General features: G+C 40.3%; 1 protein-coding gene across 1 annotated transcript in view; it reads right to left on the bottom strand.

Moving 5' to 3' along the window:
* rxfp2a (relaxin family peptide receptor 2a) overlaps positions 1-23,952 on the bottom strand; it is a 41,205-nt gene extending 17,253 nt beyond the window's left edge. The window contains exons 1-5 of the mRNA XM_030100923.1: positions 23,887-23,952; positions 16,504-16,638; positions 8,548-8,634; positions 7,835-7,940; positions 580-651 (exon numbers count right to left, since the gene is read on the bottom strand). Coding sequence (XP_029956783.1) covers positions 580-651; positions 7,835-7,940; positions 8,548-8,634; positions 16,504-16,638; positions 23,887-23,941 — 455 coding nt within the window. The 5' untranslated portion in view covers positions 23,942-23,952. The remainder of the gene's footprint in view (positions 1-579; positions 652-7,834; positions 7,941-8,547; positions 8,635-16,503; positions 16,639-23,886) is intronic.
* Positions 23,953-26,733: the final 2,781 nt, after the last annotated feature.

Below are 26,733 nucleotides of genomic sequence, written 5' to 3'. Positions count from 1 at the left end.
ATTCATGCAAAAACTCATGAACATTAGGAACATATAAAATAGAACATGAATCCCTAAAATCGAGTGTCTGGTGTTTTAGACTGAGATCGTCAAGCTAGCCAAGTGGATATGATATTAAAATAATGACTGCCTCATTGAATTAAGCTTCAGTGAGAATGCCGAGCCAGAGGGACGATGATCCTTGGGAACGCTTACATTTGATCATGTGATGCAGCGCAACAGCTCTTACGTAAAAACCTCACCAAGGACGGGCCAGAACGCGTGTCTGGCAAAGACTTCTTTATGTGAAAACCTTCATGCTGAACTGTGAGCTCGCCTCAAAAGCTAACAACAGCGAACAAACTAAGTTCTGAGTCTTGCCATGGCTGTTTGAGTTGTGCAGCTATGATGCTTTCTTTGGAAGAGGCTTGTTACAGTGTGCAGTCGCTATATGCCTAATAATCTCACACCTCTATATCCAATTTCAGATTGTGAGAAAGAAGCAAAATTGTTTTCGCAGAGAAAGCAGGAACCTGAGATTTCAAGACAGAACCACCCGGGAATGAAGTTATAATTGCACGGCAGCATGGACATACTCACAGTCTCTCCAGCGCAGAGTATTCTGAGAACGTAAAATCAGACAACCGTCGAATCTTGTTGCTCCTCAGTGACCTGCAGAATGACCCATGAAATGACAGAGTCAAAACACTGACCACACGCTTGGTTTAAGAGAGAGAGACAGAGAGAAACAGAGAGAGACAGCGAGAGAGAGAGAGAGAGGTGTTCACGTTGGAAGATGTGAAGCGTTTTTGCAGTCTCCTGGTGATGGAGGACCGCTGACACTGTCAGGCTTCTGCAGAGCTTGACAGTCTGAATGTAGACGTAAAGCTCTGCATGCTGTCAATAATTGGACAAGGATCACGTTTGGTATGTCTTTTAAAAACTGCTTTTAAAAGATGTGTCTGCAAAATATAGAAGAGCCATCTTTCAAAGTGCTTGATGGACACTGGAAGCTCAAAAGATTCATTATCTTGGAATCTGAAATAAAAAAAATACATTACAATCATCGAAATATCTTCTGCAAGGCTTTATCCCACACAGCATCATTGGGGTATTGAAATAATTAACAAATTTTGTTCAATAAGCCTAAAACAATGAAATCAATACATGCATTCTTCAATATTTAAATTATATGAATTCCTCAGTCCACAGTAAGTCATGTCAGTTTCCACTGATGTGTGTTGCTTGAGTTCATGTGTGTTTTTCCATTGAATATGGACATGGTGCTTCTCTTCCCTGATCGCTGCTGTCTTGTGATTCTTCCTTTGTGTGCCCCACTTCTGGCTGCCCTTTTAAAGGGGTACTTCAACATTTTGGCAAATTGGCCCATTTAGCGCAATTCCTTACTCATTTGGAACGGCATACTTACTTTTTTTGTGAGGGCGAGCTATTGTTTATTCAGATGTGAGTCAAGGAGGTTTTCGGGACGAACACAATGGAAGTGAATGGTATTTTTGGTTCCTCTCATCAAACTCATCAAATACAAAATCCTTCAGCCCCGAAACACTTTGGTGGACACGTTATAATCCACACATTCACTACACTGTGGGCAGGGTTGGGGAGTAACGGATTACATGTAACGGCGTTATGTAATCAGGATACAAAAAATTTGTAACTGTAATCCGTTACAGTACACGCAAAAAATATGTAATCTTATTAAAGGTACTTCTGATAAAAACACGGATTACTGAGCGGGATTACTTTTGAAAATCAGACAGAATCAACAACAGACATCCGCGCCGTATACAGACATTGTGACACTTTACAGCACTTTACGGCACTTTACGGCACAAACTGCCACATCGTAGATCTATAAACAATAGACACCGTAGATATATAAATGATTATTAGCCTGCTAACCTGTCAGTAACCTGCTGCTGAGAACCACAGCCTCACCAGGCTGAACTCAGAAGAATCTGATGGAGGTAATAATATCTTCAGTCTGTATGGAGGATTTATTAGAGACTGCATGTTTCCTTCTGTCAGTGAGGAATGAATGAACTCCGAACTCTTGAAAAAAAATACTTTGCATGGCCTACCTGAACACAAAGCACTGCTCCTCACTACAGCAGTACAGCTACACAGCAGACTGAGTATATAATATAAATGTGTGTTAACACTGTCAGTGCGGGTCCTGGTGCTGCTGCTGGACTGCTGGACTGTAGACACTAGAGGAACACAGTCTGAACTGATGGAGCTGATCCTGAGTCAGAAAGACAGAAAGTCAGATTCTCAGTAGGTTTAGAGGATGTCATGTTGTTGGTATTAATTGGGGCTGAACACAGAGTTCAGCAGAGTTCAGAACACTCAGAGCATTCAGTGTTTACTGTAGAGCTGTCAATACACTGTGAGGATGACACATTGTATCTGTCTTTATTTTTTATGTTTGCTGGTGAATTAATCTAAAAGTAACTAAAAGTAATCAGGTACGTTACATTTTAATTGAAGTAATTAGAGTAAGTTACTGATTACATTTTTTGACAAGTAACTTGTAATTGTAACGGATTACAATTTAAAAGTAACCCTCCCAACCCTGGCTGTGGGACACCAACAAATAATATTGTAGCGTTACGACACTGAAGCAAATACTGGGAACTACTTTTTCTTTTGAGATCACTACGCCCAGACGCCATATTTAGTAAGTAGTTCGGTCTTAGCAATCTTCGCATAAACAACTCAATCTCGTAATTTTGCATTAATATTTCACAGCATATTGAATGTGCAGATTATAACGTGTCCACCAAAGCGTTTTGGGGTTGTTGGATTGTGTATTTGATGATTTTGACGAGGGGGAACAAAAATACCATTCACTTCCATTGTGTCCGTCCCGAAAACCTTCCCCGACTCATCTCTGAATAAACAACAGCTCGCCCTCACAAAAAAAGTAAGTATGCTGTTCGAAATGACTAAGGAATTGCGCTAAATGGGCCAATTTGCCAAAATGTTGAAGTATCCCTTATATGTTCCGCTCAGCATGCCCCTCGATCTTTGTTGGCCTGTTCACTGCTACTCGGCATCGCTCTTCCTGTTTCGCTCCCACGGTTTTGATTCCTGTGGTTTTACCCGCTTCCTCGCTTTGCTTTGTCAGAACCTCGTCGTGCGTTCAGGTGGTCAAGCCCACGCTCCCCGACAAGAGGTGCACCGAAGTATATTACGCAATGGAAATCGAGTGCATAACTTTTCTCCTGTTTTCCAAACAAAATGATAGCAAGGGACATAAAAAGGCAGCAGTAATGTCGTTAGGAACAGGAGATGATCTTCTCCCGTTAGTGTTTTCACACTAACGGAGCATTTCAAAGTACAAACACATGGCCTTTTCACTGTCTTTGTGTTTAAATGGCTGAAACTCCACAAACGTAGGGGGGGAAACATTAATTGGACCAGTTTGACCATGAAAATAAGCACAACCAGATAAAACTCAGTTAAAGCTTCTTAACTGAATTAAGCTATCTTAATAAAGATATAATTTAATATCTTTACTTTCAAGGCACGATAACTTCATTTGAAAATCTAATAAAACGTTTTGTTACTACATGTGGGATGCAGAACCAGACTTGGCTTCAAGCAAATTAAAGTTGAGAGAAGACGACTGCATCTCCTCATTTGTAGGATGTAGGTCAAACTATCATTTCATCATTTCATGAAATTTTAATGTACTGAAACAAAAATGTACAATGCGGCGTCAGGTAGAAAACATTCTCATTAACAGCCAGGAAAAGGCAGAGTCAGGAAAAAAAAATAGATAGTCAAATAAAAGTTGCTTGTTGTAATTTTTTGACAGAGTAAAATTATTTGTAGAATTTCGGCATATGAAGATAATTAAGACAAATAAGCTGTGAAATGTAATGGCCAATCTTTTTTATTGCTCAGTGGAGCAAAAAACAACAACAACAACTTAAGAACTGATCTTTTCTGTGCTCAAGCTGAGAAAACACTGATCACAGCCCGGGGGTTTTCAGATGTGAAGCATCTCTTTGCGGTCGGCTACTGCATGTGGCGGAGAGTCCTGCTGGCTGACTGGTGCTCTCTGTGGGCAGGGTGCATGTTCTCCTGGCTTGTCCTGCAGGTGCTTTGACTTTCTCCCACACTCTGAAGACACTTGTGTTTCTTGGTGCTTTTATAATGATCATACACTGAGTGTAGGTTGTGTTTTCTCTTCTGTGAGAAATTACTGCACAATGAAGTATGAGATTAGATGACATGAAGGATCGTTATGATAGAGTGTGAGATTAACGAAAAACATCGATATTTGATGGGAGAGGAATGTAATGCTTGGATTGAAGCTCATATGGTGACACAAAGGCAAAAAGTGTCTCGTTTCATCAGGACAAACTATTTCAAGCTCGACACAAAGATCAGGAGCAGGAATCTGCAGGTTTTATGAGACACTTTGATATTCTCTTTTTTATGAATGTGCCATTATCATCATCAGTCTAAAATAAAAACAAAGTACAGGGCAGATGAATTAAAAAAAAGTTAAAAATATTTACTGACAATTAATCTGGCTGAAATTTTCTCAGTATTTTCTCACAGAAAGATCCTATCAGTTCCTGAAGTTTCGATCATATTCATGCTGCAGAGAACAAATATGTGGAGACACCTTGATGAGCAGCTCCAGGACGTTCTCGATTTTGGGTCTAAAATTCTCCCAAAGTACTGTTCGGATCAGAAAAGCCTTCTGGTGAGTACATTGTTCTACTTCATTCTATAAACAACGTGAAAGCTGTTTAAACGTACTTATCCTTTAATAGTTGAAAGACTGAATTATTTGAAATATATTGCGATTCGTGATACTGTCGATGACAGGTCAGATTTTTTTTTTTTTTGTTTTGTTTTGTTTTTTTGGTTGTGTTATTCCAATCGATGGAGTCAACCTTGGATGGCGACCCTATTCCGTAGATGAACCAGATCCTGCTGCTACACAGCCCGGTGTGGTAGGCCAGGAACATCAACCCCACTTCCACACCATTTTCCACTTCCTGCCCCTGACACACACACACACACACACACACACACACACACACACACACACCCCGGAACTGTTTGATCACTCTAAAGGGGAAACGTTTTGTTGAATTGATTGATGAACTGTTGGTTGATGAAAGGTAAACATGATTTTAGTGATTAACCTGATTTGTCACTGATTGTATTTGGTATTGACTGAAAGAAGGGTGCACCCTTGAAAGCCCAAGTGATATAAGCTGTGATCTTGCTAAAAGAAAGTGTGGTGCCACAGGGAATTTCTGCTAAAAATCTTTTATTTTGTTATATTTAATTTGCTTATAATACTGTTCAAACAATATATGCTGGCAATTCATATTTTCAAACCGTGGCCTGAGTCCCATTCATTTTCTATCTCCTGTTACAAGTCGAGCATTTTAAATAATCCAATAATCCAGTTAACCTAATTTCATATATTTGAGTGGGCACAATTTAAATTGAGAGTAAAGGAGTGTTACATTCACATGTTTAACAAAAATCAGGACTTATGACGCCATTATGAAAGGTGTGTGGGATTTCAACAAAGCCCTGAAGGTGGGAAAGATGCATGAATATTACTAGCATCAGCATTGCCTGCAACAATAATTCTCTAACAATAAATACATTGTAAGTGAGCATAATCCTGTGATGTTGTTGAACATTTTGTGTCATTAAGAAAGTATTTTATCCCTCTTTGTGTCTGTGGGGACAGTAAAGTAGTGGCTAAAATGAACACTGAAGGTAAAATTCATTCATTTGATGACAGTAGTAGACCTCCATGGGAATAATAAGTGAATAACTATTTTGATGCACGCAGTTTCCATCGATCCATTTATATAATTTAGGGCCGTGTGGGCAGACGCAGGTTACACCCTGGACTCGTCCATTAAGGGGAAAATGCAGACAGACAGTTGCACACTCGCATTCACACCTCCGGGTAATTTAGAGTGGCTAATAAACCCCAGCTTATGGTTTCAAACTGTGGGAGGAAACCAGAGTAGCAGGAGAAAATCCAGGCACACAGACAGACACCAGCCAGCTCTCTAACTGGAGGAGTTCGACTCCACTGAGCGGTCCAATAAACACTGTTGCTGCATCTAAAACCTTTTAAATACCACTACAGATGATTCTGTAAATAAACCGTCTCTCAGTGCTCAGCAAGCAGAACAATTAGGGGAGTTGTAAAACATTTGAAATGTAATTTTTTATTCATTTTTTTTAATTACTTCAGTCATTTTCATCACTTGTCATGAATTATTCTCTTGAGAATGAGGATTTCCCAGGATGAAGGTCTCCATGGAGACAATGAATAAATATCCCAACAGGATTAAATTTCTGCTTCAGTTGCGACAGAAAGTGAACTGTTAAGGTCTTTTTTTTTTTTTTTTTGCCAACCACATCTTCCAGGAGAGTAACAGAAAATGTCTAATGACAGGACTCATCATTCCAACCTTAAAGCTGAGTTCAAATTGACATCTAACCAATTCACACCTGAAAAATCAAGCTAGAGAATCTTACTTTAAACTACTAGAAGGGAGATATGAGTCTGTAACTTAAACTCCTGTCATCCGGACTGCAGGCGCACCACACACTGGTCTCCAGTCAAATCACTTTGACATGCACATTTACAATGAACAGCAGTAAAGGTTTGCCGATCAATCTGATTTTCAAAGTATGTTTATGCATTGTGAGAAAAAAAATTCTCAAACCAATGAGAAAAAAATACATATATATACACATAACAAGGTCACGTGAACTTCACCCAGAAAGAGTTTTTTTTTTTCCCTTGACAGGAAACAACAGTACTAATCCTCAAGTGATTTTGTCAGCCCCACAAATTCACAGCCAGCAACTGAGCTCACAGGCTTGTTTTGGACTGTGGTGAAGAAAAGCTTTGCAGGCACAGGGAGAACATAAAAATGCAGCACGGGTAGGTTTCGGCTTGTAACTCAACGGAATCAGACAGTGAGTCTACATGCCAAATCTATCAGGAAGCACAATTTTATACTACTTTCTGAAAGTGAAAATATAGCTGATTGATAAATGTATGTCTTCCTAATTCTGTCTAAAACATGGTGCCAACTGTCACATGCTTATTTTATCGTTTAATTTCTTCACTTTGTACATTTACATTACATCCAGGTCAAAAATCTGACATCAACCCCATTTGTCTTCTTCATAAATGCCACCCTGAATGATCCGTCTGTCTTATATTTATGGCTTATTCAAGGCAGTGCATCACTGTATTATCTTGTGGGCTTCTTTTGATGACAGAACCTCAGAGGACTATATTTAAAGGTTGCGGTCTCTCTCGCTTGACGTTTTCCACCTGCTGATAGTTTAAAGGTCCACCGTCTCTCCAGAGCTTATCACGATCCGGCACTGAGAATCAACTTCCCTGCTTTATTGTTTCAGCTCAGACACACAGAGATGCAGTCTGGGTTTTCTGGGGCTGTGCTGTGCAGGATTACAATTTTGTCCCTGAGTTTGTGTGTGTGTGTGTGTGTGTGTGTGTGTGTGTGTGTGTGTGTGTGTGTGTGTGTGTGTGTGTGTGTGTGTGTGTGTGTGTGGCTTTCCTAATAGGCTGGTAAACAAAAGTCCGTTGACAGATTAAAGCAGGAACATTAACTGACTTTCTGCATTCGGTGAGATAAGTTAGTGAAAGTATTTTGTTCATTCTCACTGCTAATGACTAAAGGGAGAGCATTCTAATAGTTTACAGTTTGAGCCAATTGAAAACGTGTGTGTGGGAGGGTGTGCACGGGGGTGTGCACGGGGGTGTGCATGGCAGCTCTCGATGTGCGAGACGACTTACAGAAAGGTGACGTTTGGAGAGAGTGGAGGAACGTCGTGCAGGTTGACGCTGACACACTCCACATCTGTCCGTATGCATTTACAGCTCTCTGGATACTCCTGCAAGACTAAACACACACACACACACACACACACACACACACACACACACACACACACACACACACACACACTGCAGTTATGGATTTGTCTTTATGAGTTTTACTTCATAAACTCGTTACAGTTTGCAAATGAGACAGAATGCAACATTTCTTTTTACGAAGTTTATGGTTCAATTAAATTTTTTTTCTGCGTCTAAAAACACGAAAATTAATAGTTGTTGCTGATTAAAATCCAAACACTTCAGGACTTACATGGTCTGAAATGATAAGGCAGTAATCAGATTGATGTCGACTCAATTTATGAAATTCAGCGAGTACTGTGCAGTGCATGCCGTATTTGGTATTCTAACACAGCGATACAGAAAAGTAAGTATCAGATAGGATGAAACCGAAACTCAGATGCGCTGTTCAATCTTTCTGCATTACAGCTGATAAAAAGAGTTGAAACAAATACAAATAGATAAGGAAAGACTAAAAAAAAAGTCTGAATATTTTTTCTTTTCTTATCCTTAAGAAACGTTCACTTATCACTTGTTTAAATATTTGGACACGCATGCTAATGGCGGCCATGGTGAGAATTAATATGATATAAATGATGAATACATTCACTTACAACACTCTTTCCTGAGCGAGTTGTGGTCCAGTGGGGCGACGTTTTGGAGTGCCTGACCAAACAGGTCCGCCCATCCGATGTTGTCGCCTGCAAAACCAAGCAGGGTGAGAAGGATCCTTTACTCTGCAGACAAGATGCGATGCAGCAAAAAAAAAAAAAAAAAAAACACTCACACAGGAGGTGCCGATCGCCCCGTGATAAACAACCACAGCTCCAGAAGCTGCATCTTGATGTGGTTAGAGTGTTGGACACCGGCAGGACTCTGCTTTAATTGCTTTCGAATGTGATGTTCAGGTTTATTACAATCATTAAACTAAATTAGGCCCTTTGCCTCACCGGAGGAATGAATCTGTGTGTGTGTGTGTGTGTGTGTGTGTGTGTGTGTGTGTGTGTGTGTGTGTGTGTGTGTGTGTGTGTGTGTGTGTGTGCGTGTGTCTCTTTCTTTGACAGTGTAAAAACTCGCATCTGAAGCGTTCTGGTTCTGACATGGCCGCGGAGCTCCTGATCGTCGAGGGTAAAACTTCCCCGAAAACTCAAATAAACAGAGCAAGAAATCACTCTGGCTGAAGAGCGGCTGGGGGAAAGTTGGAACGGGGAGGAAACCTCCAGTCACTCAAGCTACAAACATGAAGAGAGACAAATTGGAAAAATTGCTTTCTAACAGTGAAATCGAAGCAGATGGTGGCCGTGAAGACAGAGCGCACAGCTGGATGTGAGGAAAATAAAAATCGTACAGGCCTGGAAATTATGAGCCAGGAGATATGGGATTTACAGACAGAAATCAAAGATGCAATTTGTACATTTGGAGAAACACTGAGATGTGAGAGAAAATACATGAACTAACAGCTCGGTGAAATTGCCACTGGGCTCAGGAGTCACACCACTAACAAAACAAACAGCTCTTTGGGGAAAGTTAGCTGATTTGAAATCCAGATCGAGGAGAAATATACGTGATCTTCACCTTCCACAGGATCTGCCTGCAGATGGAGCCTGGCCAATATACATCAACTCAAAATTCTACAATTCGCACCAAGAATGGATTGGAAAGAGAGCTGCGTGGGAAAAAAATAAGATAAAATACAACAGTGAAATAAGATACTGTTATCCAACCATGTCTCTGCGACAGAAAATGCTCAGAGAGAAAGTAGTATGAACTGCTGAATCAAAATCTTGAAGGAGAACAGAGTCTGGATCCAGACGCCGTTCACCGGGAACCTGAATCGGCGCTGGAGAGGAGGAGGAGGACGAACTGGAGAAAACCCAGGAGGGATCCTGGGGGAGCCACACAACCGCAGCTCCAGCCAAAGAAAAGTCTCCAGAATTCAGAAGATTCTTTGATATTAGTCAAAATATGAAAAGGAGCAAATCCGTCTGAGAGGTTCGTGTATAGAGTGTGTTTTTGGTTACCTAGATAATGACTGACACAGGTCCCCGGGTCATTTAGATTTTTTCCCCGGTGCCATTCCACCGATCCACTGATGTTTTCTTTTGTCAGTGAGGCAGCGTAACAGTCGTGTCCCTAAATGTGAACTGCTTAAAAATTCCAATTCAAACAGGAACGTTAATGGTATGAATGAGAAAACGTTCAAGTGATAAATTCAAAAGAAAAACATTTATCTCAGCAAGCACATGATAATCCAACTAAATTTGGTTTTAAAAACAGCTCCTTTTGTTCGTTTAAGAAAGGCTCATAAAGAGAAGCCGCCGTAACTCTGTCAACTTTTAAATAACTGAAGAGACAAAGAAGAGAGGTATGAAAAACAGGTAAAATGGAGAACAATGCTATGCTAATGTCTATGTGCCAAAATTACTGTTTGATATCATCGACTTTGAAATGAAGGGGTTTTAATATTGCACAGGGACCTTTGACTCCAGTGTGAATGAAGCGGACAGAATGGGGGACATGAGACCGATCTGCCGGCAACAAACGGAGATGTTTGATGTTTGAATGAAGCTCCATCTGTTAGAGAGAGATCACACACTTTATTCTGCCCCCTTTGTTTTTAATGACCAGGCTAGACTGATTAAAGCATGTCAGATATGACGACTGATTTGTCAAATCACTGTGAAATTTACCTCAAAAGTTTCATAGCAGAGTTGGGATAATGTCGGCTGAGTCCCACACGTCACAGATTTATGAACGGGGACTGAGATCAGTCCTCCGGTTGTGAGTGAAAAGGCTTTTCATTATGACGACCGGAGATTTTTGGAGCAGCGAGGGACTCAGGAACAACCAATTCAATTTAGTGAGAACCGACAGATGAAAATGAGTGGACATTCGACTGATTTATCGCACAATGAGCAACTTGACAAGGGCGTCGCCTTCGCCCGATCCTGTTCGCAGTATTAATCAAATCGCAGGCAAACGAACGGCCAGAGTAATGACTTAAATGGAATTAAAGGAACAATAGCAACTAATCACAGGACTTCTCACTGCCGTTATTGTGACTCGGTGACCCGGACAGAATCATCCCCAAACGGGTCAACATTTGAGGACGTCGGTAAGTAATGAGATTCTAAATTAAACACAGCAAGAGCAGCATTACCCACTTTGGATTAGCCAATAAGGTCAAAAACAGTACACCATCAAATGAATTGACAAAATAATAAAATATCTGAGGGTCAAATGACAGAAAATCTAAAGGAAAGATTTGTATTAAGTTCTAATCAGGTCAGTAATAACATCCTGGGTCATCAGCAGGCGGCAGCCTACAAAAGGCTTTATGAGACGTGAACCGAAGAGATAAAATAAATGAGTTACAGAGACAGTTTTTAATCTATTCAACAAATGATTCCAGAAAAAAAATTTAGACGGTGGGACAAAATGACTCCTAGCTTTATCTGGGTTATGTGTAAGACACTTCGATTACCAAAGGAGGAGGGCGAGTCGTCCTTGACTGCTCTGAGACAATATCTCTATGCAGCCAAAGTGAGGCTCTGCATCTGAACTGGCCGCCTTCTGAATCAGGACAGACGGAAAGACAAAGAGGCAAAGACATTCGAGAACACAGCGAACAAAACGGACCAACACGGCAAATAATGACATTATTAAGCAAACACGGAACATTAGGAGAAAGATGTGAAAAAGAACAGAAGATGATGGAGGCATTAAATTATTTTAGCCTTCTCCAGATTCCTTTAATTCAAACCAGGAATTAATGAAGATGGATTGAGACAATGGTGGGACAGCAGTGTGTACACTGACTCACAGGAATCTAAAAAACCTGCAGAGAATTACAAAAGGGATTTGGACTTGAAAAAAAAGACTTCTTAAAAAAAAAAAAAAACAATGAAAGCAACATTATCTGGAGTGCTTGATATCTTTTTATAGGCTTCAGTTAAAATATCTCCCCGTTCTTTATAAATAGAATGGAAAAAACAACATGGGAAACATTAAAGCAAAAATGAGAGAAAGGAGGATCGGCGTTTATTGTGGAGCGCACAGCATTCATTCATAAGTTCAAAGACATGGAGAGTATGCTGGTGGAAAATTCTGATCATTGCACCACACATTAAAAAGTAAACTTTCCCAGCCACATGGGGAGAGCTGGAGCCAGGGTGGAGGCATGAAACGCTAATCGCTACCATGAATTTCAAATCACTGCCGTATCGTTTGGTCAAACCCAAAAATTCTTACTTTTTAGGAAAAGATATGTCCGAATGTGGAAAAGATGATGTCTTATAAAATCCCTAACAATGCCCTGCTTTTATGTTTCTGGGGTTTTAAAAATTGAGAGAATGTTTCAGACAGCAGGACAGTTTTTTTTTCTTGTTTCTTATACATTTTTCCTTCAAACAAGGCTTAACAAGTTTATTTCTCACACCATTCAGTAAAAGCTTTATAACGTGTTTTACCAACTGAGCCACAGCCGCCCCAATTACCTTTATTTTAGTGATTTTCTTTCAGTGGGAAGAAGTGTTCTTCAGTGAGACTCTGCTTTTTACTGGTGAGGACTCTGGTTGAGCGGCCAGCTGGAGGAGCTGACACCTGTAAACACACCGCTACACTAATCCAGCCTGCTGGACAAGTATCTCTCAGTCTTGTTTGGTCAGATCCTTGCGATATTTTTCATATGGTAGTAAAACGATTTTGTTATTGACTTAATGTGGTGGTTGAGTTTTAGGTCTGAGCCCATAATTGCACCCAGATTTCTGGCTTGATCTGTTTTCTTGAGTGACATGGAGTCAAGATGAGCACCGACTGTTTTTGGTTCTAAAATCAATTACCTTAGGATTTTTTTTTTTACAATTTAATACAGAAAGAAACCCCTGACATATTGATTTCTTTTACACAGGTATGAAGGGCAGAGGTGATTCAAGGACACGTTATATAGAGTTGTGTATCATCTTCATGATTAGTAATTCAAAGAGATGCATTTAAAATCACCTGGTGATCTAGAACAGAGGTCGGTCTGAGCGTGTATGACTGTGTTGACCCTATGGTGGACCGGTGCGGCCTGGTTTCAACACCTGGGAAAGGCTAAAGCCTCTACAAAGTGATTCAGAAGATGGATCGATTTAGAACTGATTGCAATAAAACTGCTGAGATGCACACTACAAGAAGATTAAAAAAAAAAAGTTTCCTCCTGATCACCATCATGTTTATCAGGGTCATGAAAAGCTCTTTATTGCTATTGTGGATGCTGCTTATTTATAGCTCCTATTCAATATAATGATCAAACAATAATATAATAATTCAAACGCAACGCCTTATTCATCATCGGAGCAAAAACATTCTTTGCAACACTGAACCTGCGACAGAAAGCTGTAGAAGAGAAATACAGTGAATTTTATGGATTTAAAGTATTGTGAGGAGTCGTTTGATATCCATCCCGTGTCGGTGTCTCCATAAATATGGCGTCACGCTCAGCATCGACTGGCTCAGCGGTACTTGGATGAGTCAAATTAAGTGCTCAATCGCCAACATTCCGTCTACTTTAAAAGAGGCTTTTTATCATCATATCTGAATACATCTGCAATTATGTTGCTTTATAAAGGACAGACTTTTCAACAGCGGTATAAAGTCAGGGCTCCATGTAGCTGTAAACCATGTTTCTGAAAGTACACCCACACTTTCCACTAGAATACCAACCTCAGCCGCTTTCCACAGCCAGTTATTTAAAAAAAAAAAAAAAAAAAAAGAAAGAAAGAAAGAAAGAAAGAAAAAAGCCGAGAAAGAGCTTTGAAGAGTTACTGGTGTTGATGTGATAAAATGGAGCCATTCGTTAACTTGAAAGTTTTCAGAAAAGCTTTTAATGCTGCAGAAATTTTGAATTATAGCTACAGAACTCTGACTGAAAGGACTTAAAATGATTTGATCATGAAGCGCGATTCATGAAAAGTTAAATACGGTCAAGATGACGTATTTCGATTTTACCCATTGACCGCTCTGACTGACATTCATCCTGTGAATATTTTTCTCATCATTACCCGAGTAAAAAGCTGATAAACTGGCTTCCCAATCTGAATTTCCCCAGACTGACAATGAAAGTCAAATCAGTTCATTTCAATTTCAGAGACAGGAAGTTCAACACCGAGGTCAAAACTGCAACTTAGTGTTTTCACGTGAAAATGTTATTTACATTTACAAGACGACAGCAGTCAGATCCTCTGAAAGACAACGTTTGAAAAAGGATGGAACTTTCAAAAACACTCAGGTTTCCTTTACGTGTAAATGGGGGGAAATGCAACTTACTGAAAACGCTGCTTTTGAATCTGTGCACCAGTGGCCTAGCACGCCAACTACAACGTGCGCAGCATTTCGCTAGTTTCTGCGTCAAAGTGTAGAGACACACTTCTCCAAGAGTTGTGCCTGATCCACAAAGAGCTTCTTTGATTAAACTATTTTCTATAGAGATGCAGAGACGTGTTTTCCTCGTGCATGTTGGCACATGGAGCTACTGTTGTAATGGAGAGGAGCAGCGCCGGGAGGATGAAAACAAAACATACACATGATTCCTGAGAGTCGTCTGTGCCCACACCTACATCCACAGCTGTGGGTGATATCGACTACTCATAAAGGGAAATACAGCTTGAAGGAAGGTTATCTGTGGAGCAAAAGTAGACGTGAACAAATACACCTGCTTTGCCACAGAACGGAGGACTGCATGCTGGGGAAGTTTGTTTCATCCCACGCCAAGTACCTTTATGAAATTATACCCCAAATCCAGCTGGGATTTGAACATCCAAAATCTCAAATATACGTGCCTGCAGCATTCACGTTACTGAAGATGTTCAGAAAGCCACGATTAAATATCCACAGAACTCAGGTGGGAAGATGATGTTGTGCATATTAGCGAGCGGCCCAGAGCCGGAATTTAGTTTGGCTTCCCGTTGCTACAAGAGCGGCGATGCACAGCGTGGCCCAGAGAAAGGACGATAGCACTGGAGGTAAATACAGCGTATGGCTGGAATAAAGGCACAATCAGTCACACTGAGGCAAATTTGTGTTTGGCGTGATGACTAAAATACATCTTCATATTGCAGAAAATAGTGTTTCTGAGAAGTTTTATGGAGAGTCGGACTGCATTAGATGGAAAGAAGAAGAACTCTTAAATCCAACTGATTGAAAAACAGAAGAGATGTTGAATACACTGCATCACTGTGAGATTGTAATCAATTAATGACTATAAAATGAGCATTTTAGACTCAAAAGAAGCCCTGAATGGCCTGTGGAGGATGGAATTGGTAAATTAATTCAGAAGACGTTCTGCAAGGTAACCGGTGCAGAATCTGTTGTCTTGATTTTACTGACCTGTTAGTGGAAAGTTTTTACCTTATAATGAAAATGATCGCCAGTTGGCACAACTTGAAGAGAGACCGTCGCACAACACACACTACATGTTGTCAGAACAATTTTTTTTTGTGTGGGAGGAAGTTAGATTATCTGAAAGAAACCCATTCACACAGAACATGAAACCTTCACGCAGAGTCAAACTACAGATATTCCTGCTGTGGGACAAGAGTATTTTGAAAAGGTCCATGTTTGTCCGATTTGTTGCATATGTGCAGGGGTCTGCAACCTGCAGCTCTGGAGCCCCATGTGCCTCTTTATTCCTTTTGTAGCAGCTCCTTTCACAACGTAAAACATGAATAAACATTTGACTTTTTATTATAGTGACACACCACAGTACCATTCAAAATGATTAGTCACTCTTGGTTCAAAAGGGATAAAAAATGTACAATTAAAATTGGAGAAAACGGTGCTAACCACAAGTAATTGGGGGGGGGGGGGGCTGAAATGTTAAGAATTTCTAAAAGAAGAAAATGCGGTTTTAAAAAAGCATGCAAAGCTGGTTAAAAAGAAGTAAAAAAAAAAAAAAAAACCAAAAAGAAAAAAAAAGAGTGACACAGCTTCCAAAAATAGCTTTAAAAGAGGACCAAAACTGTAGAACTCATGTACAAAAACAGGTTAAATGTAGAAATGTTCACTATTCTGAACTGTAGTTTAAACTTCATAAACAAATGAGATATATTTGTTGTATGTGCATCAAAACTATATATGAAACTTCATGAGCTGCATTAGCCTCATTTTCAAGGTAAACGTGTTTACATAAAGTCTGCAGACCCCTGGATATGTGGATCCACCTTGTGGAGAAGCTTTTTGATATGTGTCAATAGATCTTCACGTTGGAGGTTTTTTGATAAAAAACTAAAGGGGCCGCTAATGACCTGCAGTCGTGGTTCTCATGCAGCCAAGGGGATCAAGGTTTAGATCACTTTGAGCTATTAAACCGTTCGTCAGGTCATGATTTGTAACACACACACCCATTGATTGTAGAATGAATGGCGCAGTGAGTTGAGTTGACCTGATCTGGGTCATTCAGCACACGTGACCTACGACTTTCATTATTTATCAGCTTTTTACAAAAGGCACTGAAATAAATTCCTTTTGTAAATAGAATGTAAAAACACACACGGACGGTTTGCTTCAAGCCGCGGCTCACAGACACTCACCACAGCGCACCTCGTCGGCTCCATTGGGGCAGTCTTTGTATCCGTTACACTGTAACGCCTGCGGAAGGCACTCGCTCACGTTTCCACATGGAAACTGACCCAAAGGGCAAACGACCACTCTGCTGGCCGCCAGAGCTGTGAGAGAGAGAGAGAGAGAGAGAGAGAGAGAGAGAGAAACTGATGCACTCTCTGTTGACATATAGTTATCGAAAGAAAAAAAACTGCCAGTGTGTAAGAAAACAGAAAGTTTGTTGAAATTCTCCCAGAAAGGATGATTTTTGTTTCCAAGTATTAATCATCATCTTTTTATATAAACACAATAAAAATGGTACAATAATAACTTTACATGACACAGGCACGCACCTCATTGGGGGAAAAAAAAACAGTAAACCATCTCTTTATCAGTCACTTCCACATGTTTCTCCACATTATGGAACATTTACAACAAAAACCCTAAACAGATCTTTGTTATCTTCTAATATCCGATGTCAGCCATCTTTAACTCAGCTGCTGGAGGAGTTTTTTTTAGATCGGCTGTGGTTTTCCTTCAGTTGTGAATCAACAAGCTTCTTCTGAGTAATGCGTGCCAGCCCTATAAAACATTTTGCATGAAACGACTGTTACTTGTGTTTAAACAAGGTAACTATTCACATTAAAAAGGCCTCACGCTGTGACGGTCCCTTCACGTGCAGAACAGGAATTAATTCAAATATGGACAAACACGAGACTACATGCCAATTTAAAATAAGTGATCCTGTGACGTGTGGTGTTGCGTGATGAGATTCCATCTCGTGGGCAAAGTTCAGAACCATTCTGCCATCAAAACGGTCGTCATGTGTTCTGTGAATCAAAACCACTACAGAGAGCTGAAGACGGGCCCTGTGGCCCCCAGCAGCGTGACTCCACTGAGCCGACGATGCTGTGAACATCATCTGATCTGCTTCGTTTTGTTTTTCTGGCGATGTGGCAACAAGCTGCGCGTTCCTCCAAACGTGACGCTAACCTTCAGGATCGGGACTGGAAAGTGAATTTCAGTCATTCTTTGTGTTTGTGTGATGAATCGCCTGAGAATGAGTAACAATGTGATAGGATATCTTTTTTTATTCCAATGAATTGATGTGATTAAAAAAAAACTATGGAAACACATATTGCACCTCTGGCTCAAGCGAGGCCTGGCTGGATAACATCAGCACAAAAGATCAATGGTTATTGTTGAAACCATTTTTAATGAGTCTGTCATTCCCTAAATTACGAAAGGAAAGACTCTGTGCTCCTTGAAAATAAATTTAGAGTTTCACCTCAGCATTACTTTTGTGTTATTACATGTATTTAATCAGGATAAAGTATTGCATTAATCCATTTTACTTATAGATTTATTGAAATTGGGGTCAGGGGTATAATGTGAACCAAAAGTTGTTCAAATGTTACCTAAGTTCATAATATATTAAACATAAGAGTATATTTACAAAACACAGCATTATTCTCATCCTGAAGCATTAAAAAGTGGTTTGTCACGATGGTAAAAATGTGTATGCGGATGTCTTCATGCATTTTTTATGAGACGTTAATTTAACTTTTAACAATTATCATGAAATCTCAGTGCTGGATATAGAAGTTGAAACTACCGCTTCCTAGAAATAGGCATTCTTAACAGTTTATGAAGGATTGTTAGTCTCCTTTGAAAATGCAGAAAAGGTAAATCAGTCAGTGTAATCTATACATTAATGTAATGTTCAAGCTTGCCTGGTACCTGTAGTTCATTTCCCAGAGTGTTTTCTTTATAAAACACCTTTTAAACAGTGCATCTTGTATAGGACTGTATTGACTACTTTTTTTTTTCAAATGAACGAGGTTAATAATAGAATATTTTGATCTTGACACATTCTCTCCAAATGAGTGGGTATCAAATTCAGATTAATGAATTTGCGGCTGCTCAAACTAGATGAATGTACAATATTAACACAAACCCCAATATGAAACTAATCCTGGAACATTACTCCACAAGATCTTGATAAAACTGAAAAGGATTTTAATAACAAGCTGTGAAATGAAGAAACAGTGATTTGGTTTGTTCTCCTGCAGCTCTGTTCTGTCTTGTATCAGTAGTTTTATGTCTTTTATTATTCCTATAAACTACAGAGTAAATCTTCCTCCCTGCACCCTGGCTCCTGGCAGGAAGGTTGCAAGTTTACAGTGGAAGTATTTTATTTATCTATTTATTTATTTATCTATTTATTTAGGAGGCGGTTGCACTCTCGAAGAGAAGAATATCGATACTGGACCCAACCCCAAAAGCTTCAGCACGTCCCACAGTTGGAACCCCAACATCTGAATGTGACCAATCTTCTATTGTCCAGTTTTCAGTGAACTTGAGCATATTGCTGCTTCAGTGTGTGAAACACTCTGAGCTGCCCATTTGACAGCGTGAGCTATGTCGCGTTAAAAGTGAATAAAGTCACCTCTGTTCCCCATTCTCATGCCCGGCGTGAATTGCAGCAGCTCATTCTGACCGTGCCGAGATAGATGAGTTTCTGCTCTGTGGCTGGCTGATCTGCAGTTTTACTGAACACTTTCTTATATTAGAAATATTTTGAGGATGAATCATGATTTTTTATTTTTTTTTAAGAAGAGGGGGACAAGCGAAACATTTAATTTCAGTGTAAACCATTTCAATAATTGGAGGAAATACATAGCAAGTAAAGGGTTCGTCTGAATTGTGGCCACATGTGCCAGAGGGCGATAAATTCCTTCATCCCTCCCAGCAAAGTGCACTATAGTTCAGCGACTTCAAAGTCAGCACAGTGCGACAAAACCGAAGTGTTGTACTGTGTCTCCACTTCAAACAGGAGTCCTCCAGTGACCATTTGGAAAAAAAAGTCCCTTTTGGTCACAGCAGTTTTTTCCAATACATTTTCAAAGGCTACATGTTTTCACTTAACACTTGTCTTTTTAAAATACTTTCCACATTCCTCTTCACATTGACTGATTTACCAGCTGTCTGAACTGATGAAGCCGAGGTGAAAACACACATTTAAAACTGGATTTGTTGACAGTCGACAGCATTCAGCATATAAAACAGTCCATGCGGCAGTCGCCATGTCCCACACCATTTGGAAAAATTTCCCTGATCCAATGAAAGAAGCTCAAACAAATCATTACTTCTCCCCTCAGTGGAGCAGTTCGGAACTAATCTGTCTATCTGCCATGTAATGCAATCAAACACCTTTTCCCCTGTTTACTGGTCAACACTAGAACGGTGGATGTGCACTTAGAAACCGTGACTGTGTGACAAAACAGTGACATTCAGTTTGAAATCGAATTTTCACGCCACTCGGAGTACCTGGTCTCAAACTTTAGCTTAAAACTGAGCCTTACCAGCTTTTTCCGAGATAAGATAGCCTTTCCCTGCTGACATTGGGTAAAGGCAGGGCCGGGCGCCCCCGTGATGAATTGCCACTCAATTACCGGCCTAACAGGGAGTGACACACAGGCGGCCGTCTCCCACCGACTCCTGCAGGCAACGGAGAGTCGCCAATTTACCTCATGTGTTTGGGCCAGAGAGAAAAGCCACACACGCGTAAAAAGAAAAAAAAAAAAGCTGCTGCAAAAAGGTTAAAGAACACAGATGAACCCAGGTTTTCTTGCTGTGAGAAAAAACAATTATCGCCATTACCCTCAGTCAACATGTGCTGGAACGAATCAATTATTACCACTGATCCTAGAAAACAAATCCTTGATGGGAGCAATGTGACTGTGACTCTCCATTGTTAAGAGGGATTAGGGGTTTTATTTTACGGGAGCTCAGTCCACATAAAAAGTTCAGTTTAACTGTGGCCAACAGACGGGATTTGCTAACACGCTCCTTAAAAAGCAAGTTTTGATGTTGCTTGTAGTGATTGGGATTCACTGCTGGTGCCCCTTGCTCCACAAACTGTTGCCCTCAATACTTTCCCGTCTGAAAATGTGATCAATTGCTGATTTCATTTGAACCAGGTATCAATCGAAACCAATCTTAATAAATAAAAAATATGCATGCAAGTTGATTCAAATTACAGACATATACTGTACATAATCCTTTTCTAGCTATAATTTTCATAATTGTGATTTCTGTGCTCAGTGTTTCGCTCTGATAATGACGATGAATCTTTCCATCAAGGCTGCCCATCGCTGTAACATAGGCAGGTGGATTTTAATGATTGCTCTATGGTGTAGGAAATAAATTTGAAGAACCTGAAGAAGAGCTTGTGTGAAAACTGTCTGTGCACCGAGACACTGCAGTGCACCAAATCCTCCAAACACATTCAAGTGCATCTCAATTAAAGATTGCTTGATAAACTCGACCCATCCGAACTTCTGAACAGACGCACGATGCAACATGTGTGGAAAAGCAGTGCTCTCTTCTGCAGGCTGTGTTTCTCGGTGTTACTCTTTGCTGCAAAGACCCCCTGATACTTTATACATTTCCCAGCAGGCAGAAATGTGACCATAACAATACTGCATTGCTTTAGAAAGTATGAAAGTTATGCTGCTGAGAATAACTCCTGATAGCGGCATACTTTGGATTACATTTTCTGGTGCAATGTTCGAAATGTCAGAGCATCTTCCCTGAAACTTCAGTTTTAGTTTCGCCCTTGAAAATTGTGCGAACAGTTCGCGAATTTCATCAGATTATTTTATTGGCTTCTCTTCTGCTACCTCTGCTTTGTACAACGAGAAAAGGAGCTCGAAAAAGAAACTTTGTTTTCCACTTCCTGCATTAAATAAATTAAGGCTATCAGGTAACCAAGCAGAAAAGAGAAATGTAATGACCTGTGCACAGAAAACTAATTTAAATAATGAGATCGCGCTTTCTTCAGAACACAACTGTGTCTTATCCACCTGTGACGCTATGACGTGATGTTTACACAACTTCCCATCCATCCCCTCCACTGTAGAGCCAATAAAACCACGTGTGGAGGGAGATCACACACGGATTAGTCCAAACAGAGGGAGACATGAACGCACCGTTACGTCGAGAGGAAACCCCAGCACGCGCAGGGAGAACATGCAAACTCCTGAACTCGTGGTTTCTTCTCTACGAGACGAGAGCGCCGACAACCACACCGCAGGGTCGGTGTGCAACGGATTGAACACGGCAACACTTTTTGGGATTACTGACTTGTAAACATCAGTCAAATAAATGCCATTAAAAATTTACGAGAGCGCCACAGCACAGCGTGAGGCGCTGCTCTGCTCCTCTATGAGAGACTGAACACAAGCACCAATTTGAAAGAAAGCTCCTCATGGCGCTTTTGATAATCTCGCATTTATAACTGCTTTTTTTTTTTCCACGTGACGCACATCAGATATGACTGGAGACAAAGAGAATCAAAAAATACAAATAAAAGAAAAGCGTGGCTACTGAGGCTTTTTTCCAAGTATGGATTTAGTTTGGCAGATGAATTTAATTTCTGCTCGGACTCTGTTTTTTATATCTACTGAAGGTAATACGCTCCAATGTGTGAAATGAGACAATGACAAAATGGGTCCTCCTCTGCGCTCCATGAAAGATTTATTTGTGGCTTTATGAGTTTGTGAGTGAAGTATAAGCCACATCCATCGGGTGACTCGCGTCTTATTCCCTGAAAACTAATGAGGACAGGTTTCCTTGACCAGTTATTAAGCGTGTCAAGCACAGCGCTTCCCTCCACCGAGACAATTACGGCAAAGAATCAGAATCAATGTGAAAAGAGCAGATTTGCTTTGACTCGGTAATCTTCTGTGAGGCAGCAAGCTTTCACACAATGGGCCTGCAGCAGGGAAGAGGTGTGTGGGGCTGCAGACGACACCCCTGCCACACATGAGCGCCCAACACAAGTCTATTTATACACCGAGAAACACTCACACTTGGAAATCTTGAAAGTTGTTTACTTTTAGACAGACTGAGCAACAACATTCAGATGAAGCATGACAGCAGGTTGTTCAACAACGGTGTGTTTGTGCTCTCAAAACAAGATTAGGTCGAGGAAGGGGCTTTATCTGAAGTTTGCATGATCTCCCTCTGTGTGGGTTTTTATTGACATACTCCGATTTTCTCTCTGGTCTCAGAAGAAGAAGAAGAAGAAATGCTTTGTTAGTGAGCTAAACTTTCAAAAGAAAAGAATCAGATGTGGCAGAAGAAAAGACTCATCCCTGTGTTATCTGCACATATCGATCCGGGACTCTGAACAAATGAGCTCCAACCTGTGCTGGAGACCGTCTCTTTATCAGCTGACCCTCATTAAAGTGGAGGAGAAAAGGACTTTCACTGCACTGAGGCAGCAAAGTGACTGAAACGAAGATATGAAGGAACAAGTCAATTTCATACAGATGCAAATCTCTCCTAGTGATGCAGTGAGGTGCAGATTGTGTAGAAGTGCTCACTTCAGGGTGACTACTGCAAGAGATGAACAATTCTAGGATAACAATCGATAAGAAGCATCTGGAAAACTTAGTATTTGTGGCCATTTCAAAACCAATTTCACACACACAATCAAAACAAAAATAATTTAGACGCTGCAGAAAATCTCCACACACTGAACAACTGCAGCAGTTGAACCACAATAGAATTTAACAATCCCACATTAGTCACTTTAGTGCCAAACCATGTTGACAAAGGAAAAACACCAAATCTCATCCAAACGTTTCTGGCACAATGAGAGTCCTGAGGATGAGTCACTGAAGAAGAGGTGGAGGAGGAAATGTGAGGAGGTTTGTGATGTGAATGAATAAAAAATGAAGAGTGAACTTTTCGTTATTCGGCATGTCCAGCCCTCTCTGCTAATGGCACGTCTCTTTCAGCAGTGAGCAATGGATGCGTAAGAAATTGACGAATGTGACTATTGTTATTTATTAATCATTGGTTAGTATTCACACGCTGTCTTGCAATCCCATGCAACAATGAGGAATATAATCTTTTTTTTTTCATTTGCACCTGAATTTCACAGTCTTTAACGTACATTTACGCATTAATCTTTGAGACACAAATACACATTTATACTGCAGCTGGAGTCACAATGCTCAATCGCGGCGTTTTATGGGAAGCAACACGTGGAGTTTAATTGATTATAATCCAGTTTATAGTGCAATATTGAACAGATGGGGACGCTAAGTTCATTCATAAAAAAATAAGAAAACACCATGAGCAAGTTGCACAAGCTGTGTAATGAAGATTGCTTAATCTTCAGCACTGCGGCGCAGCAACGCCATTTGAGAATAAAAAAAAAAACACCCCATTATGAATTAAATCAATTTTTATGACTGGAAAAAAAAAGGTATATCGAGAGCGAGGGCTTCAAATTTCAACGCGTAGGAAGAATGGTTCTCTAAATGTGCTTTTCTTCATCCCATTTAATGTTTCTTTACCTTTCATCTGAGAGTGAGCCAAGTGGAAGAGCAAAAAGACGACAGGTACGTCCATTCTCAGCCTCACAAGTTCTCCTGCGCTCACGTCTGCAGCCAGTGTCACCCGAAAAATAATTAGAAAATAATTAAAAAAGAAGAAAAAAAAAAAAAAAAACAACGTCAGAAAAATCCCGCCAGTGGACGGATGAGCTCGAGTTCCGGTCCGTCCAGCGCCTCACAGCATTGTCGAAATGTTGCTTCTAGTTGTCTGAGATTTGCGTAAATGAGCTGATTTGGCTCCGGTGAGCACAGAGAGGCAGCGACATGATGGCAAAGCGAAAAGCGAACTCACACTGGAGTCCTGAAGCTTCCCTGACGGAAGGAGGGAAGAGAGAGTCTCTCTTTCTCTCTCTCTCTCTCTCTCTCTCTTTCTCTCTCTCTCTCTCTCCCTTCCCGCTCATCCCCAGTTTATTATTATTTCTATCAAAGGAGGTATCACCTCTCTGTTCCTCTCACATAATTAATTCTACTCTCTAAAAAAAAAAAAAAACTTGAAATAAATGGACTTGATAATCTAAATAAAGCAAGAGCTGCCATCTCTGAGGTACTAACTCACTTTAAGATCTTTGGTTAGTCTGGCAAACTTTAGTTAATGTTGGACTAATGAACTTCCTAATGAATTCTACAGAGAACTGGTTGATCATGATGTTGAAAGTCAGCATTGTGTGGAAGGCTTTGCTTTGAAAGTGGAAGCATTTGAAGTTGTGACTTATTTAAAGTGAGTGTCAAACCTTTTGTGATCATGAATTTTGATTATTAAAAAAATCAATAAAAAAAAAAGAAAAAGAAAAAAGATTACTTTTTAATCTTCTTTTTGCTTTTAGAGGAGGCCATAATTAATAATCCATCCATCCACTCATCCATCCATCCATCCGTCCAGTTACTGTAGAAACAGAACTGAGCCAGCGACGACGCAATCGGCATAAAGAAAACTCTGATGGCTGGAGGGGAAAAATAGAAATTTCTCTTGAGAAAACTTCTTGATGAATCAGTTATGTTGACTGAATAAAGTGATTAAACTTGAACAGGGTACAGCCGGATGTTGTCTGCTGCACTTGTAATGACAATTTATAGTTTTGCTCCTCTGTCAGTCGTAGTCTTTTCAAGGAATTTGCCATCATTAACTTTTATTTTGTAATAAATTAAATCAATTTTTTTAGTCTTAAAGTTTTCATTGGATTATTTGATCAGCCGGCTCTTACTGTTTTGGTACTGTTGTTGATATTTCTGAGTTTTTGTAGAGTCTTGGCTCATTACTGGAGCTCACATTTCACTGCCAGCCAGGTACTAATTCACTGTTCAAATAAATATTTTTGCTTCAGGGCATAAAAGTACCTTTATATCTTCTCAGCAGTTAATTTAGAGTGACTTTATGTGACCTGAATATGCGTAAGAGTAGATATATAAGCTTTATATCTGTCATTTATTTTTCTATTAATGATTTTTTGCTCTTCATAAAGTGATGGATGGGTTGTTGGGATGGTGGAGGATTTCTGGGCGCTCCGTCAAGCCCCATCTAATCAGAAAACACCAGTCACGCCAGGGACTGGTTTCATTGTTCTGCAAGAGCTTTATTGATAGTTTGCTGAAGAGCACTGGGCTCATATTATTTAATTCTGACGCACGGCACAGTTTCAAGTGCCTGGTCCTTTTGCACCTTATTTTAACTGCACATCTGTTATTAAAAAAAAACAAACCCAAAAGTGTGTTTTTGTTTTAATGTTATTCTTCGATAATCATTTTAGTTTAACAGAGCGAAGGGAAATTAAGATGTGACTGCTGCACTGCAGCACCTGCTGCTGGCTCTGGGCTCACAGGATACAGCTGAGACGTCTGAAGCACCAAATAAACTCCTGATTTCTGTAGGCGCCTTTGTTTTTTTTCTTCTTCTTTTTTTTTTTTTTAAAAAAGCAATAAAAGACCTTGAGTTTTAGTGCAGGAACAGGTTCTCGGACATGTTGTGTTTTCATTGATGGAGAAAGGGTTATTTTCTTTCTGATTGTATGCACGTCAAACACTGCAGGTTTTATCTTTTTGCTTTGGTTCAGGTATTCATAAAACAATGGGATTCCTCGTTTACTCAAGCAAAGTATGCAAAAGGAGACCGGACACCTGCAATAACATGCAAAATACCAATTTGAGCATGGCTCACCGGGGAAATGTAGAGACACTGCAGTGTTGTCGAACACTGTTTCATCATCGGCGCCATCAAATGCAAAACCATTCATTCACACACAGGTATAATCCACAAATAACCGGAAATGATAGAGCTTCACAGAAATTCTTCTTCTTTCTTTTCACTGAACTTCCATAGATTTGTGACTGTGCAACTTTGTTTGGTGCCGTTTCATTCCTGATTCCGTCCACGTCACTGAGGACGAACAGAATGTCACAGTGTCGTTCTACCGCTGATTCGCCCCGGTGTCAAAATCCGAGGCAGCGACAGACAACCAGAGGGGACGAGACAGCATCAGTCACCCACGAAGCCTGCAGCCTGTGCTGAATGTCGGCGGCTTCCTGTCTAAACTCACACAGCGGGTGGTCTCAGTTTGGCCCCCTGGGTTCAAAGACACCGTTCAAAACCCCTCAAAAGGATCTCTGTCGGAAAGGTGACTTTACTGGAAGGGGAAAAAAAGTTATTTTTTTTTCCGTTGGCACATGGAAATATATTTACAGTTTACAGTTGGAGAATAAATAGCACAACATGAACATCCAGACAGCTTCAAACACTGGTTCTTGGTCGTGTCTGCTGATGGGAGGAAACGTGTCTCCACATGTGATCCAGATGATGCTGCAGTCCTTAACTGG

The sequence above is a fragment of the Salarias fasciatus genome, chromosome 10, assembly GCF_902148845.1.
Source record: "Salarias fasciatus chromosome 10, fSalaFa1.1, whole genome shotgun sequence".
Classification (NCBI taxonomy): Eukaryota; Metazoa; Chordata; class Actinopteri; order Blenniiformes; family Blenniidae; genus Salarias; species Salarias fasciatus.
Note: the sequence above shows the minus strand (reverse complement) of the source record. Positions and strands in the feature narration are given on the sequence as shown.